The 14,379-nt window shown below is 40.5% G+C and overlaps 1 protein-coding gene across 1 annotated transcript; it reads left to right on the top strand.

Moving 5' to 3' along the window:
* Positions 1-433: 433 nt before the first annotated feature.
* LOC139909177 (myosin heavy chain, fast skeletal muscle-like) lies at positions 434-13,810 on the top strand. Its single transcript, XM_071896160.2, has 39 exons — positions 434-637; positions 963-1,106; positions 1,184-1,340; positions 2,023-2,050; positions 2,143-2,257; positions 2,355-2,447; positions 2,608-2,671; positions 2,757-2,855; positions 2,945-3,048; positions 3,139-3,277; positions 3,611-3,729; positions 4,225-4,374; positions 4,512-4,682; positions 4,776-5,085; positions 5,211-5,272; positions 5,385-5,472; positions 5,614-5,731; positions 5,825-5,948; positions 6,077-6,213; positions 6,292-6,547; positions 6,701-6,943; positions 7,030-7,206; positions 7,294-7,439; positions 7,526-7,616; positions 7,707-8,096; positions 8,198-8,324; positions 8,436-8,554; positions 8,642-8,838; positions 9,335-9,518; positions 9,605-9,770; positions 9,864-9,988; positions 10,329-10,637; positions 11,285-11,488; positions 11,575-11,700; positions 11,802-11,972; positions 12,813-12,917; positions 13,180-13,275; positions 13,364-13,498; positions 13,793-13,810. Exons 1-39 carry the CDS (start codon positions 434-436, stop codon positions 13,808-13,810), a joined length of 5,811 nt encoding a protein of 1,936 aa, XP_071752261.1.
* Positions 13,811-14,379: the final 569 nt, after the last annotated feature.

The following is a 14,379-nucleotide window of genomic DNA, read 5'->3' as shown; positions in this document are numbered from 1 at the left end:
ACTAGTTACTCTGCAGAATAAGGTTTTACATGCAAAACACAATAAGCTCATAAAATATGTTGCATTGTTAGAGTTTAAACTATCAAACAGTATAGAGAACGAGTACAGAGAAGAATAGAGAAGAAAGAGTACTTTTACTTTTGATACTTAAGTACATTTTACTGCTAATACTTCTCTACTCTTATTTAAGTAAATGTTTGAATGCAGAACTTTTACTTTTCATTAAGTATTTTTCCATTGTAGTATTGCTATTTTTACTGCAGTAAAGGATTTGAGTACTTTTTCTACCACTGGATTCTACTGCTCTACGTGAGCAGGCAGATACAAAAATCTGCTAATTTAATGGAAAACACATAATGGATTGAACTCTAAAGAAGTGTGTTTTACTTTCTTGTTTGTTTTCGTCTCGTTTTTAAATCAGTGAGATATCAGCATGAGCTCTGATGCGGAGATGGCCCAGTACGGGCCGGCGGCCGTCTATCTCCGCAAACCTGAGAAGGAGAGGATTGAGGCTCAGAACCGGCCCTTCGATGCCAAAACAGCCTGCTTTGTTCCCGATGCCAAGGACCTTTACATCAAAGGAGTTATCCAGAAGAAAGAAGGAGGCCAAGCCACCGTGAAGACTGAAGCTGGGGAGGTGATTGATCTACCTACTGATAGATACCCTGCTAAAGCTTCAAATGACTTGGTTTGGTACTAAGTCATGAAAGCATGAAGGAGAACTTGTTTACATAACCCCACAACTGTTTCTATTCTATCGTTTTTAGTATTTTTACTGTTTTTATTGATTATTTTATATTTCATATTTGTGCTTATATGCTATTTATATGCTATCAAAATTACTTTTGCTGCTGCAGCGACCTAATTTCCCCACAGGGATCAATAAAGTTTCGTCTAATCTTAAATCAGACACAAATGCATAGAGCGGCACACCTTCCTCTGAATGGTTTGTCATTTATCAGACTGTAACAGTTAAGGAGGACGACTGCCATCCCATGAATCCCCCAAAGTACGACAAGATTGAGGACATGGCCATGATGACCCACCTCAACGAGCCTTCTGTGCTGTTTAACCTCAAAGATCGTTATGCGGCGTGGATGATTTATGTAAGTGGGGGACTTTTTCACCCATCCATCTGTCTGTGTGATTCTCTCTCTCACCTCTCATGAATTGTTCTCTGCAGACTTACTCTGGCCTGTTCTGTGCCACTGTGAACCCCTACAAGTGGCTCCCAGTGTACGACGCAAAGGTGGTGGCGGCCTACAGAGGCAAGAAGCGCATGGAGGCCCCGCCCCATATTTTCTCAGTCTCTGATAACGCGTATCAGAATATGCTTACAGGTAAGAACGATGAAGTGTTTCAGCTGATCCCAGCATGGAGGACCTTGTTGTGTTGAAAGCAGGGTTACACCAGTTTGCCGATATATCGGCCCGATATTGGCCTTTTGTTGAATATCAAATATCGGCTAGTCAGTGTCGTCCACAGCAGATATGTTAGCGGTTCCTCCATGATCACAGCTACAGAAAAATAGTAAAACCTGCAATAGAATTTGATTTTAATTTCATTGTTCACTAATGCTTTTTGTAAATGAATTCTTCATTTAAAGGCCTAATGTATCCCAGACCATTGAATAAGTATGGTGGGTCACCCTGCTTTAAAGAGAATTAGAATAAAGAATTTACATATACATTAATTTCAGGGGTTTCAGTGGAGAGTTTTAGTGTCATTTGGTCTAAATGTTGTTTCAGAGGATTTTCTACCCTGACAAGAACAAAATTCTGAGGGAGACACTGAATGTTTTGGCAGGAAAATGTTCAAATGTAAAGATATTTATTATCGGCACAAAATATTTGCTATCGGCAGCTCCAATCTAAAAATATCAGCATTGGTGTTGGCCTTCAAAAATTTATATCAGTCGAACCCTAGTTTAAACCCCAATAAATCTTTTATACCAACTATGAAACATGTAACACATTGCCAAGATGAAAGAGTCACTGAAGCCTTTTCATATTTCACCGACAGATCGGGAGAACCAGTCTGTCCTGATTACGTGAGTCCAGAATGTGTCTTATATTTTAATGAGAAAAAATGCACGGCATACGTCTCGGCCGCCTTGATGTCTCTTTTATTCTATATTTACAGTGGAGAATCCGGTGCAGGGAAGACTGTCAACACCAAGCGTGTCATCCAGTACTTTGCGACAATCGCAGTGTCTGGCGGTGCTGATAAGAAAGAGCAAACATCAGGAAAAATACAGGTATAGAAAACATGACAGGGATTCTATTCATAATCACTCAACAATAGACCAGATGGGAGAGAAATAGTACATGAAGCACATTGGGCGTGTTTTCCAGGGGACGCTGGAAGATCAAATAATTTCGGCTAACCCACTGCTTGAGGCTTTCGGGAATGCCAAGACTGTGAGGAATGACAACTCTTCACGCTTTGTAAGTATGATCTCCCAGAATGCATTGTTCCCTAGTTTTAAACAAGAGATACTCTAAACTAGCCCATGTAATGACCCATAAGATGCAAATAATGTGCTCCTGGGCAACTTGCCTGGTTCAAAAAATCTAATAAAAGCTTTTACTTTTTTATGTTTCATAGGGTAAATTCATCAGAATTCACTTTGGAACGACAGGAAAACTGTCTTCTGCTGATATCGAAACATGTAAGTTTGTCTTTCCTCATGCGTCACTTTTGTTTTGCGGATACTCGTAATGGATAATCCTTAATCAATATTTTATTCCATGTAGATTTGCTGGAGAAGTCAAGAGTGACGTTCCAGCTGTCCGATGAGAGGAGCTACCACATCTTCTACCAGATAATGACCGGCCACAAAGCAGAGCTTATAGGTACGGCTGGAACATTAAACCACGCAGAGTAAGAGTCTTACAGCTGAATTAAAAAACATAAAACTACTTCTACTTCATTTCCTCTACAGACATGTTACTCATAACAACAAACCCATATGACTTCCCCATGATAAGTCAGGGTCAGATCTCTGTGGCCAGTATTGACGACAAAGAAGAGCTGGTGGCCACAGACGTGAGCGCTCTCTCGTCAATTATTTTCAGTGACATACACGTACATTTCATTGGATTCTGCTGCTAACTCCGACGTTTTTCAATTTCATAGTCCGCCATTGACACCTTGGGCTTCAGCAATGATGAGAAAATGTCCATCTACAAGCTGACTGGTGCCGTGTTGCATTATGGGAACATGAAGTTCAAGCAGAAGCAGCGGGAGGAGCAGGCGGAGTCCGACTGCACCGAGGGTGAGGCTGTTTGTCATCAGCAAGAATGCATTCAAGGCCAGTGTTGGGCAAGCTACTCGAAACGAAGCTACTAGAAAAAGTAATCAATTACTCTTTACTTATTACTCATTTAAAAGGTAATCACATTAGTTTATTAATTACTCAACAATGGATCATTACTGGAATTAGTAACTGTAATGTAATTACTGAATTTTAAATTGTAATCCCTTCCACTACTCGTTACTGAAAAAAGAAATCATATTACTGTAAGTAACGTGTTACCGCCCAACATTGTTCAAGACATTCAGTCGTCATAAACTACGAACGTATTAACATTTCATATCTATCTATCAGTGGCAGACAAAGTCGCTTTCCTCATGGGCTTGAACTCTGCTGACTTGGTGAAAGGCCTCTGCTACCCCAGAGTGAAAGTGGGGAACGAATACGTCACCAAGGGCCAGACAGTCCCACAGGTATAGTGACAGCTCAAAGGTTATTATACTGTAATAAGCCTGTCTGGAAAAAAAAAACTACAATATTGTGTTAGTGGTTATTCCAAAACCACAAAGCAGTGGGCACTTGAGTCACATGACTTGGACTCGAGTCACAATTTCAATTGCTTGAGACTTGATGCATGAAGAGACTTGACTTGACCTGGGTTCTGGTGACTTGGGACTTGACTTTGACTTGTACTTTGACGACTTGAAAAGGTTTCTAAAGTCTTGACTTGAGATCTTGTGTTTGTGTAAATGACTTAGATTGAAAGTGATGAGATTTGTTCCAGCAGACGACTGAATTTAAATTCTGTTTCCTGAATTTGTATGGAATGATTTAATTTATTGAAGTTGAAACTGATTATAGAAATCAAACTCATGATGCTCTTACCAAGTTTTTATCCTATTAAAACGATATTGCATTGAAAAGTCCTAGATATTTCGTTTTCTTTCTCTCCACAATCCCCTGGTCAGGTCACCAATGCAGTTGGCGCTCTGGCCAAGTCTGTCTATGAGAAGATGTTCTTATGGATGGTTATCAGAATCAATGAGATGCTGGATACAAAGCAGCCCAGGCAGTTCTTCATTGGAGTGCTGGACATTGCTGGATTTGAAATCTTTGATGTGAGTTTGGACTCTATATTGTATATAATTTGTTCAATGGTGATGGGCTTTCAGCAGCACAGCACAGTTTTGTTCCTCACAGTTTTATGTTGATATCACAAAACACAACTAAACTAATGGTTGGCTCTTGGTCACAGTTCAACAGCATGGAGCAACTCTGTATTAATTTCACCAATGAGAAGCTGCAACAGTTTTTCAACCACCACATGTTTGTGCTGGAGCAAGAAGAATACAAGAAGGAAGGGATTGACTGGGAGTTCATCGACTTTGGTATGGACTTGGCAGCCTGCATTGAGCTCATTGAAAAGGTAGGATAAATGTATCAAATATGAATGAATATTTTAATTCATTTCAGACATCACCATATCTCATACAGTATGTGCCCATGATACCTTCAACAGCCAATGGGCATCTTCTCCATCCTTGAAGAGGAGTGTATGTTCCCCAAGGCCTCAGACACTTCTTTCAAGAATAAACTCTACGACCAGCATCTTGGAAAAACAAATGCTTTCCAAAAGCCGAAGGTTGTCAAAGGCAAACCTGAGGCTCACTTCTCCCTGGTGCACTACGCCGGCACAGTGGACTACAACATCAGCGGCTGGCTGGACAAAAACAAAGACCCGCTGAACGAGTCTGTGGTGCAGCTCTACCAGAAGTCATCAGTTAAACTGCTGTCTTACTTGTATGCCTCATTTTCTGGAACTGATGCAGGTATAGCATTCACAAAGCATAAGAACAGGTATCATGTAAGAGAAAAAATATTGATGTTCTTTGTATACTGACAGTTAATTTTTCTATTTCATATTAAGAATCAGGCGGTGACGCTGGTGGCAAAGTTGCAAAGAAAGGGGGAAAGAAGAAGGGCGGCTCTTTCCAGACCGTGTCTGCTGTTTTCAGGGTATGGAATTGATGATAATGTATGGTTTTCAAATGTGATGCAGTAGGTCAACTTTTCCTCTCTTCTCCTGACATTCTCAAAATAAGTTATGATGACAATTGTGCCTTTGCAGGAAAATCTAGGAAAACTAATGACCAACTTGAGGAGCACCCATCCTCACTTTGTGCGCTGCCTGATTCCAAATGAGGTGAAAACTCCAGGTACAGATTTACAACATATCTCCAAGTATCTTTAAAATCACAGCAGTACGTTTTTGTGGGCACAATGCAAGAGGCAAAACGTTATGTCGGAATATGCCGCTGGTGTCTGTTTCCAATTAATTTCTGTCGACCATACCGTAGGTATCATGGACAACCACCTGGTCATCCACCAGCTGCGCTGTAACGGTGTACTGGAGGGTATCAGGATCTGCAGGAAGGGATTCCCCAGCAGGATTCTCTATGCTGACTTCAAGCAGAGGTAAACACTGATTCCTACCCTAAACCATCTGTTTTTGTTTCCATCTAAATTGTTCATGTTTATGATTTTCTCTCTTTGTCCACATCTGAACAGATACAGAATACTAAATGCCAGTGCTATCCCAGAGGGACAGTTCATTGATGGCAAGAAAGCCTCTGAGAAGCTTCTTGGTTCGATTGATCTTGACCACACACAATACCGCTTTGGGACTACTAAGGTATTCTATAAGCCTCTTGGAATCACTGGAAATAGATTATATGCATTATATTGCAACAAAGTGATTAATCTCACTGAATTTAGTCAGTTCTTCAGCAGCATTCCCATTACTCGACCATGTGATTGCAGGTCTTCTTTAAAGCTGGTCTGCTTGGCACTCTGGAGGAGCTGCGAGATGACAAACTGGCTTCGCTGGTGACCCAGACTCAAGCACTGTGTCGTGGTTACCTCATGAGAAAAGAGTTCTCAAACTTAATTGCACAAAAGTAAGGTCATCACTAAAAAGGCTTATTTTATTTGTGTGATAAAATAATACCACACTGACTAAAAAAAATTGTCTACAGAGATTGCGTCTGGATTCTGCAATACAACTTGCGTTCGTTCATGAATGTGAAACACTGGCCCTGGATGAAGCTGTTCTTCAAAATAAAGCCACTTCTGAAGAGTGCAGAGACTGAGAAGGAGATGGCGACCATGAAGGAGGATTTCATCAAATGTAAGGAGGATCTTGCAAAGGCAGAGGCCAAGCGCAAGGAGCTCGAAGAGAAAATGGTTTCTCTGTTGCAGGAGAAAAGTAACCTCCTCTTGCAAGTGCAAGCTGTGAGTATCATTACATCTGAATGCCAGTGATCTTATTCACTGTTCAACCTCTTAATCGTCAATTCAATTGTCCCTGTAAGTCTACTTTGACACAGTGGCTGAGAAGAGTGACTTGTGAATGCATCAGTATAGTTTTCTCTTTATTGTTCATAGGATTCAGAAAATCTTTGCGATGCAGAGGAACGATGTGAGGGTTTGATTAAAAGCAAAATCCAGCTGGAGGCCAAACTCAAAGAGGTGACCGAAAGACTGGATGATGAGGAGGAAATCAACTCTGAGCTGACCGCCAAGAAGCGGAAGCTGGAGGACGAATGCTCTGAGCTCAAAAAAGACATTGATGACCTGGAGATCACTTTGGCTAAAGTTGAGAAGGAGAAACATGCCACAGAAAACAAGGTTTGTAATTTCACCAGGATTTTTTGGGGGGTTATTTTACTTCCGTGGCTTGTTAATATTGTTATGTATGCATATACCTATTGCAGGTAAAAAATCTAACAGAGGAAATGACTGCTCAAGATGAAAGCATTTCCAAATTGACCAAGGAGAAGAAAGCTCTCCAAGAGGCTCACCAACAGACTCTGGATGATCTTCAAGCAGAGGAAGACAAAGTCAATTCTCTGACAAAGGCAAAATCTAAGCTTGAACAACAAGTGGATGATGTGAGTTACGGTAGACAATGATAAGTTGAAATGTTGATGTTAATGTTAATGAACAATTTACTTAAATTTGTGCAACTTGCTTTCAAGCTTGAGGGTTCATTGGAGCAAGAGAAGAAGATCCGTATGGACCTTGAAAGAGCCAAGAGGAAGCTTGAGGGCGATCTGAAACTTGTGCAGGAATCCGTAATGGATCTAGAAAATGACAAACAACAATCTGAGGAAAAAATAAAAAAGTAAGGTCACGCACTGATCGTGTATATGAGGGAAATACATGTGTTGGATTTAAACTGACAAAATTTATATTATGTTGTCTTCACAGAAAAGAATTTGAAAACAATGAGCTGCTCAGCAAAATTGCAGACGAGCAAGCAATGAACAACCAGCTTCAAAAGAAGATGAAGGAGCTGCATGTAATATAGCCCGGAGTCATACCTGAATCAAATTTAAAGAAACTAATTCCTAGGCTACTGAATGTTTTATGACATGTTTTCTGTTTCAAGGCTCGTATTGAAGAATTAGAAGAAGAAGTCGAGGCTGAACGAGCCGTCCGGGCCAAGATAGAGAAGCAGAGGTCTGATCTCTCCAGGGAGCTGGAGGAGATCAGTGAGCGGCTGGAGGAGGCCGGCGGAGCCACCGCCGCTCAGATCGAGATGAACAAGAAGCGAGAAGCCGAGTTCCTCAAACTTCGCCGTGACCTGGAGGAATCCACGTTGCACCACGAGGCGACGACTGCTGCACTGCGCAAGAAGCAGGCAGACAGCATGGCTGAGCTGGGAGAACAGATTGACAACCTCCAGAGAATCAAGCAGAAACTGGAGAAGGAAAAGAGTGAACTCAAGATGGAAACTGATGACTTGACCGGCAATATGGAGACGGTGGCAAAAGCTAAGGTACAGCCCATGAATCTGAAATATTTGAATGTGTGGAAAGCCAGGAGAACTCTCGTAACTGTTCAAATGCATAATTTTTGTTGCCTTTAAACACTTTAAAGGTCAACCTGGAGAAGATGTGTCGCTCACTTGAAGATCAGCTCGTAGAGTTGAAGACCAAGAATGAGGAACACATACGCCAGATTACTGATCTCAGCAATCAGAGGGCCCGCCTTCAAACTGAGAACGGTAATCCGATCACAATGATTCCTTAAATCACCATTCATAAAGGTGCAGACTTTTGATTAAATAATATATATGATTAAATAATTATATGGTTTCCTGTTTTGCTTGTCGTAGCTGAATTTTCCCGACAAATGGAAGAGAGGGAAAGTCTAATTTCTCAACTGACAAGAGGAAAGCAGGGATTCACAACACAAATCGATGAGCTAAAAAGACAGATTGAGGAGGAATCAAAGGTAGTTTAAGGTCACATATGCAAACTGTGTCATTTTACTAGTCATTATTTTATCGTTGCCATGATCCATATTGTTTTTCCTCTTTAGGCGAAGAACGCCCTGGCTCACAGTTTACAGTCAGCTCGTCATGACTGTGACCTCCTGCGTGAGCAGTTTGAAGAAGAGCAGGAGGCCAAGGCAGAGCTGCAGCGCAGCTTGTCGAAAGCCAACACTGAGGTGGCTCTTTGGAGAAACAAATACGAGACTGATGCCATCCAGCGCACTGAGGAGCTTGAGGAGGCAAAGTAATTGCTCACTAGGACTAGATCAATATATCTGGCCAATATTGGCCTTCTATTAAATATCAGATAGTGGACAGTCACATGGCCCACCTCTGATATGATGGAGGTTCCTCCCTGAACACAGCTACATAAAAAGTCTGTAAAACCCATATGACATTTGATTTGCTTTGCACATTTTATTTATTCATTTATGGAAATGTCTGTACATTTATTCGTCAGTAGTACTGCAGAGTAATCTATTCCAGATGATTATCTTTCCCTACAATTAATACTACCATTTTTGAGGGAAACACTGAATACTTCAATTATTTTGGCATGGAAATGGTCAAATTCGAGGATACTGAAAATTGGCACAGAAAATTGGCACAAAATAGTGGATATCTGTGTTGGCCTTCAAAATCCCATATCAATCATACTCTAGTACTGACTAGATTTTCAACATACTGATTACAAATTTGTACCTAGGTAGAATTCTTAATATTGGTCTCACTTTCCGCAGAAAAAAGCTTGCCCAACGTCTCCAAGAGGCTGAAGAACAAATCGAGGCAGTGAATGCAAAATGTGCCTCGCTGGAGAAAACTAAACAGCGGCTTCATAGTGAGATGGAGGATCTCATGGTTGATGTGGAGAGGTCCAATAGCTTAGCTGCTACCCTTGATAAGAAACAGAGGAACTTTGACAAGGTATTTTATTCAAAGGTTATGCTTTACATCTCATTGCTTTACATCACATCAGTAAATATTACTAGCTAAAATTTCAATTGATTCAGATTCTAGCTGACTGGAAGCAGAAGTACGAAGAGTCTCAGGCAGAGCTTGAAGGCGCTCAGAAAGAATCTCGATCTCAAAGCAATGAGCTTTTCAAACTGAAGAACTCATATGAAGAAGCCCTGGATCATCTGGAGACTCTGAAAAGGGAAAATAAAAACCTGCAGCGTGAGTGAAGTCTATTACCTGTGAGAAACAACTTTTTAAATCAAAAATATATTTCAAAACCAACCTCTCTGCATTCCATTTTTCAAAACACAGAGGAGATCTCGGACCTGACGGAGCATCTCGGGGAGAATGGAAAGGTCATCCATGAGCTGGAGAAATTCAAGAAGCAGGTGGAGACGGAGAAATACGATATGCAAACTGCGTTGGAAGAAGCTGAGGTAAAACAACAGACCATAGCCATCAAATAAGTTCCACTTTTTAGTAAATACACTGCATGCAGCATTTCCCTATGACTGCACTGTTGCTCCAACTTCAAGAGGAAATGTTTGGAAAATTTAGATTTTCTTTTATTCACTTATCAGAAGGCAAAAGTAATGATCTGGCAAACAAGTGACAGACAGGATTTTTTTGTTGTTGCAAATTGCCTATTCAGCTCTAATGTACTACATTGAGAGAGGCTGCATTACTAATCTAGTGTGTTTGCAGGATAGATGTATGATGGACGACCAGTGTAACCACTGACATTTAGACTGATCACCCTAAATGCTGTGTTCTCAGGCCTCCCTGGAACACGAGGAGTCTAAGATCCTGCGTACTCAGATGGAGCTGAACCAGGTGAAGGCTGAGGTGGACCGGAAGGTGGCGGAGAAGGATGAGGAGATCGACCAGCTGAAGAGGAACAGCCAGAGAATGATTGAGTCCATGCAGGCCACTCTCGATGCTGAGGTCAGGAGCAGGAACGATGCCCTGAGAGTCAAGAAAAAGATGGAGGGAGACCTGAACGAGATGGAGATTCAGCTGAGCCACGCCAACAGGCAGGCGGCCGAGGCCCAGAGACAACTGAGGAATGTCCAGGGGCAATTCAAGGTACAATCACAGCAGTGGTGGAAAGAGTACTAGAATGTCCTAATCAAGTAGAAGTACTGTTAAAATGGTAAAATTACCAGTGTAAAAATATACTTACGTAAAAGTAAAAAAGTGGTTAATTTAAAATACTTACTGAGTTACTTTTTAGAAATGTTTAGATGTGATTTTTTTCCATGGAATTCTAAAAGGATGAGAGGAGAGAATCAAACTAGTTTCTTTTAATTGGAAAAACTGAGAATTATATAGTGTACAAACAAAGTAAAGCCAGAAGACTCTTCTCTTCTCTGCTGACTGAAGTTCACTGAGAATGGCTGTGATTTAAAATGTAGCAAAGTACAATACTTAAGTAAAAGTACATTTACTAACTTTAAAATACCCAAAAAAGTGCAAGTACACAAAAAAGCTACTCAACTACTGTAACGTGAGTAAATGTAATTAGTTACTTCCAACCTTGCAATCACAACAGTGCCTCATTTGTCAATTGTGTACACTCTTGTCATCTATTGAAAACTCATTATATTCAGAGCAAAATTCAGGAAATTGAAATGATATTCAGAGGAAAAATGCACCAGATAAACACTGATTATCTTTTAAAAAAAAATGTCTATACCCAAAATCACTTTTAACAAAGATCAATTTAATTTCAGGATGCCCAAATCCACCTTGATGACTCTGTCAGAGGGCAGGATGATATGAAGGAGCAGGTAGCCATGATGGAGCGCAGAACCAGCTTGATGCAGGCTGAGATCGAAGAGCTTCGGGCGGCTCTGGAGCAGACGGAGCGGGGCCGAAAAATAGCTGAGCAGGAGCTAATTGATGCCAGCGAGCGAGCGGGACTCCTGCATTCTCAGGTCGGTTTGTTTACCCGTACGGAGTCATCAAACAAACCCTTTCGATTTGCTTCCCTCACACTTCACATCTGCTTTATCTTCCGCAGAGCACCAGCCTTTTGAACACCAAAAAGAAGCTTGAGGGGGATGTAACTCAACTTCAAAGCGAAATAGAGGATGCTGTTCAAGAGGCGAGGAATGCAGAGGAGAAGGCCAAGAAAGCCATTACCGATGTAAGGTCGTCTTACAGGCTTCTTATTTACTTATTTTGGTTAACATAGACTTTTACAGATTAAATTTAAAAAAAAAATGTTTACTCCTGTTGCACTTGCAGGCTGCCATGATGGCTGAGGAGCTGAAGAAGGAGCAGGACACCAGCGCTCACCTGGAGAGGATGAAGAAGAACCTGGAGGTCACAGTGAAGGACCTGCAGCACCGCTTAGATGAGGCTGAAAACCTGGCCATGAAGGGTGGAAAGAAACAACTTCAGAAACTGGAGACTAGGGTATGTAGTTGTCTCTTGCTCATGCTCTTGCCTACCTTGTGTTTTTCGCTATGCTTGTCCTATATCTTTTTGTTCACCACTGATTTTCTTTAGTTAGATCTAGCTAGGCTCATTCTCTGTAAAGTCCTCTGAGACATCCTTGTGATAAAGGGCTATATAAATAAACAAACTTGAACTTGAACTTGAACTTGTATATCTAGTTACAAGTTACAGATGTTGTGTAATTTACAGACACAGTCCTGGTATCTAAAACCAAATAAAAACCAGTGAAAACTAGCTTAGTGCTACATGCTTGCTAGCTGTGAGAGTCTTAGCTAACTAGCTGTCTAATTAACTAAGACAATACAGACAGTAATGAAGCTGAACACTTAAAGCACACAAAACAGTCACAACGTTTTCAAGTGTAGAGAAGTGACTTGAAAATACAACAATGCAAAATAAAATAAAATCACCAAAAATAGCTCAATACTACAATTCAACTTTAACGTGTTACTGCTAACGTAGCCTACACTAGCAAGGCCTGCTAAGGTACTGTTACATCATCAATAAAAGATTAAAGTCCACTCACAACGAAGATATGCAAAACCAAAATCGCTCTAATGTTGTGAAATGACACAACTTACCTTATCATGAAACCAGGGGAACTTGAAATGAACCTTATAGCAAAACTCTTCCACAAGCAGTCAAGCACATTATTTTGAATTGTAGAGAAATGTGAAAGGGAGAAAGAGACGTGTAGTTCACCCTAATGAAAATCCTACTGCCTCTTTGCAACATCAACACAAAACATAAAAACATGAAACATAAAAACCATCTTTAATGTTGTTCTTGTGCCCGCAGGTCCGTGAGCTGGAAAATGAACTAGAAGCTGAGCAAAAACGTGGTGCTGATGCCATCAAAGGAGTCCGCAAATATGAGAGGAAGATCAAAGAACTGACCTATCAGGTAAATGAACGTCCACAACGAGGGGGAGTGTAAGGGTTGCATTTGCTATAGTATATTGGACTGATACTGAGATTTCTTAGCTTTTTATTATGCTTAAACCCACTTCAACTTGGCCACTTGATTGCTAAATCCTCCTTTGTACTACATGCCTTTATGCAATAGTTGTGACACAGTATATTTATGTACATTGATAAATTTAAGATAAAAAGAATCACTTAGAAACTAGACCAGCAGTTCACTTCATTTCCTTTGTTTCTCGCAGTCTGAGGAAGACAAGAAAAACATTGCCAGACTCCAGGATTTGGTGGACAAGCTCCAGATCAAAGTGAAGGCCTACAAAAGACAAGCTGAAGAAGCTGTGAGTGCATCACTGTCAAGAAGAAATTAATCTGTGATTTCCTGATTTGTCAGACCACCAAAACATTCAACTAACTATTCATTTACAGGAGGAGCAGTCTAATGTGCACATGGCCAGATTCAGGAAGGCCCAGCATGAGCTGGAGGAGGCTGAGGAGAGAGCTGATATAGCCGAATCCCAGGCCAACAAGATGCGAGCCAAGAGCCGAGAAATAGGAACAAAGGTATTGGCTGCTGTTGTTGTTTTTTTATCAATCTGTTTATTGTTTTCCAGAAATAAACAAAAATAATAGACAGTAATTACAGAAAAACTTCAGAAAGAAGTAGATGAAGAATAGGGAATGTCTTAGAGTAACGCTACAAAAAAAAAGAAGAAAATATATTAGCCTATTAGTTTATATACAGTATAACTAATATGCTAATAGGCTACTGTAAACTTCAGTCTGGAGTCTCTTTAATAATAATAATGCAGTTATTTACAGTATTTATGAATTTATTTGTTTGTTTTCCAGGCACAGGAGGGACAAGAAGAGTAGCAGAATAGAACAAGACTTTACCTGCTGCTTGAATAGCAGCGGATACAGAATAATTGGTATCAAATGTGCCTGATATTAGTGTTTACATTTGGGAACAAATTATTCTAGTATACCATATTAACATTATATAGCATGTTAACTCAAACCAGTGAATCTTACTAACATATGAGTCATCTCTCACATAAGTGAATATTGCCATTTATATATGTTGCATTAGTTAATTCATGAAGTCTATTTCATTCGATGCTCTTTGAATTCACTTCTTTTAGCTTAAGAATGATCTCAATAGTACATTGGCAAATTAGTATGAATTACTATGTGAGCCGACCTCCTGTATGCTTCCACTGAACATGTTACACCTCCCTTCAAGATAACTTTACCACTGCAACTCATTATTTTACTCACAGAGTGTATGTAGCCTTTGCAAAACCCCCATAGTTTTATATGCTTGCTGCCCTGCTGCTGCCCTCTAGCTCCACTCAGTCTCTCCACCCACCAGAAATTGTTTGGAAAATCCCATAGTAGTGATGCAGATTACATGCAGACTGGGGTGTCTTTGACCATGGCTT

The sequence above is a fragment of the Centroberyx gerrardi genome, chromosome 7 (genome assembly GCF_048128805.1).
Source record: "Centroberyx gerrardi isolate f3 chromosome 7, fCenGer3.hap1.cur.20231027, whole genome shotgun sequence".
NCBI lineage: Eukaryota > Metazoa > Chordata > Actinopteri > Beryciformes > Berycidae > Centroberyx > Centroberyx gerrardi.
Note: the sequence above shows the minus strand (reverse complement) of the source record. Positions and strands in the feature narration are given on the sequence as shown.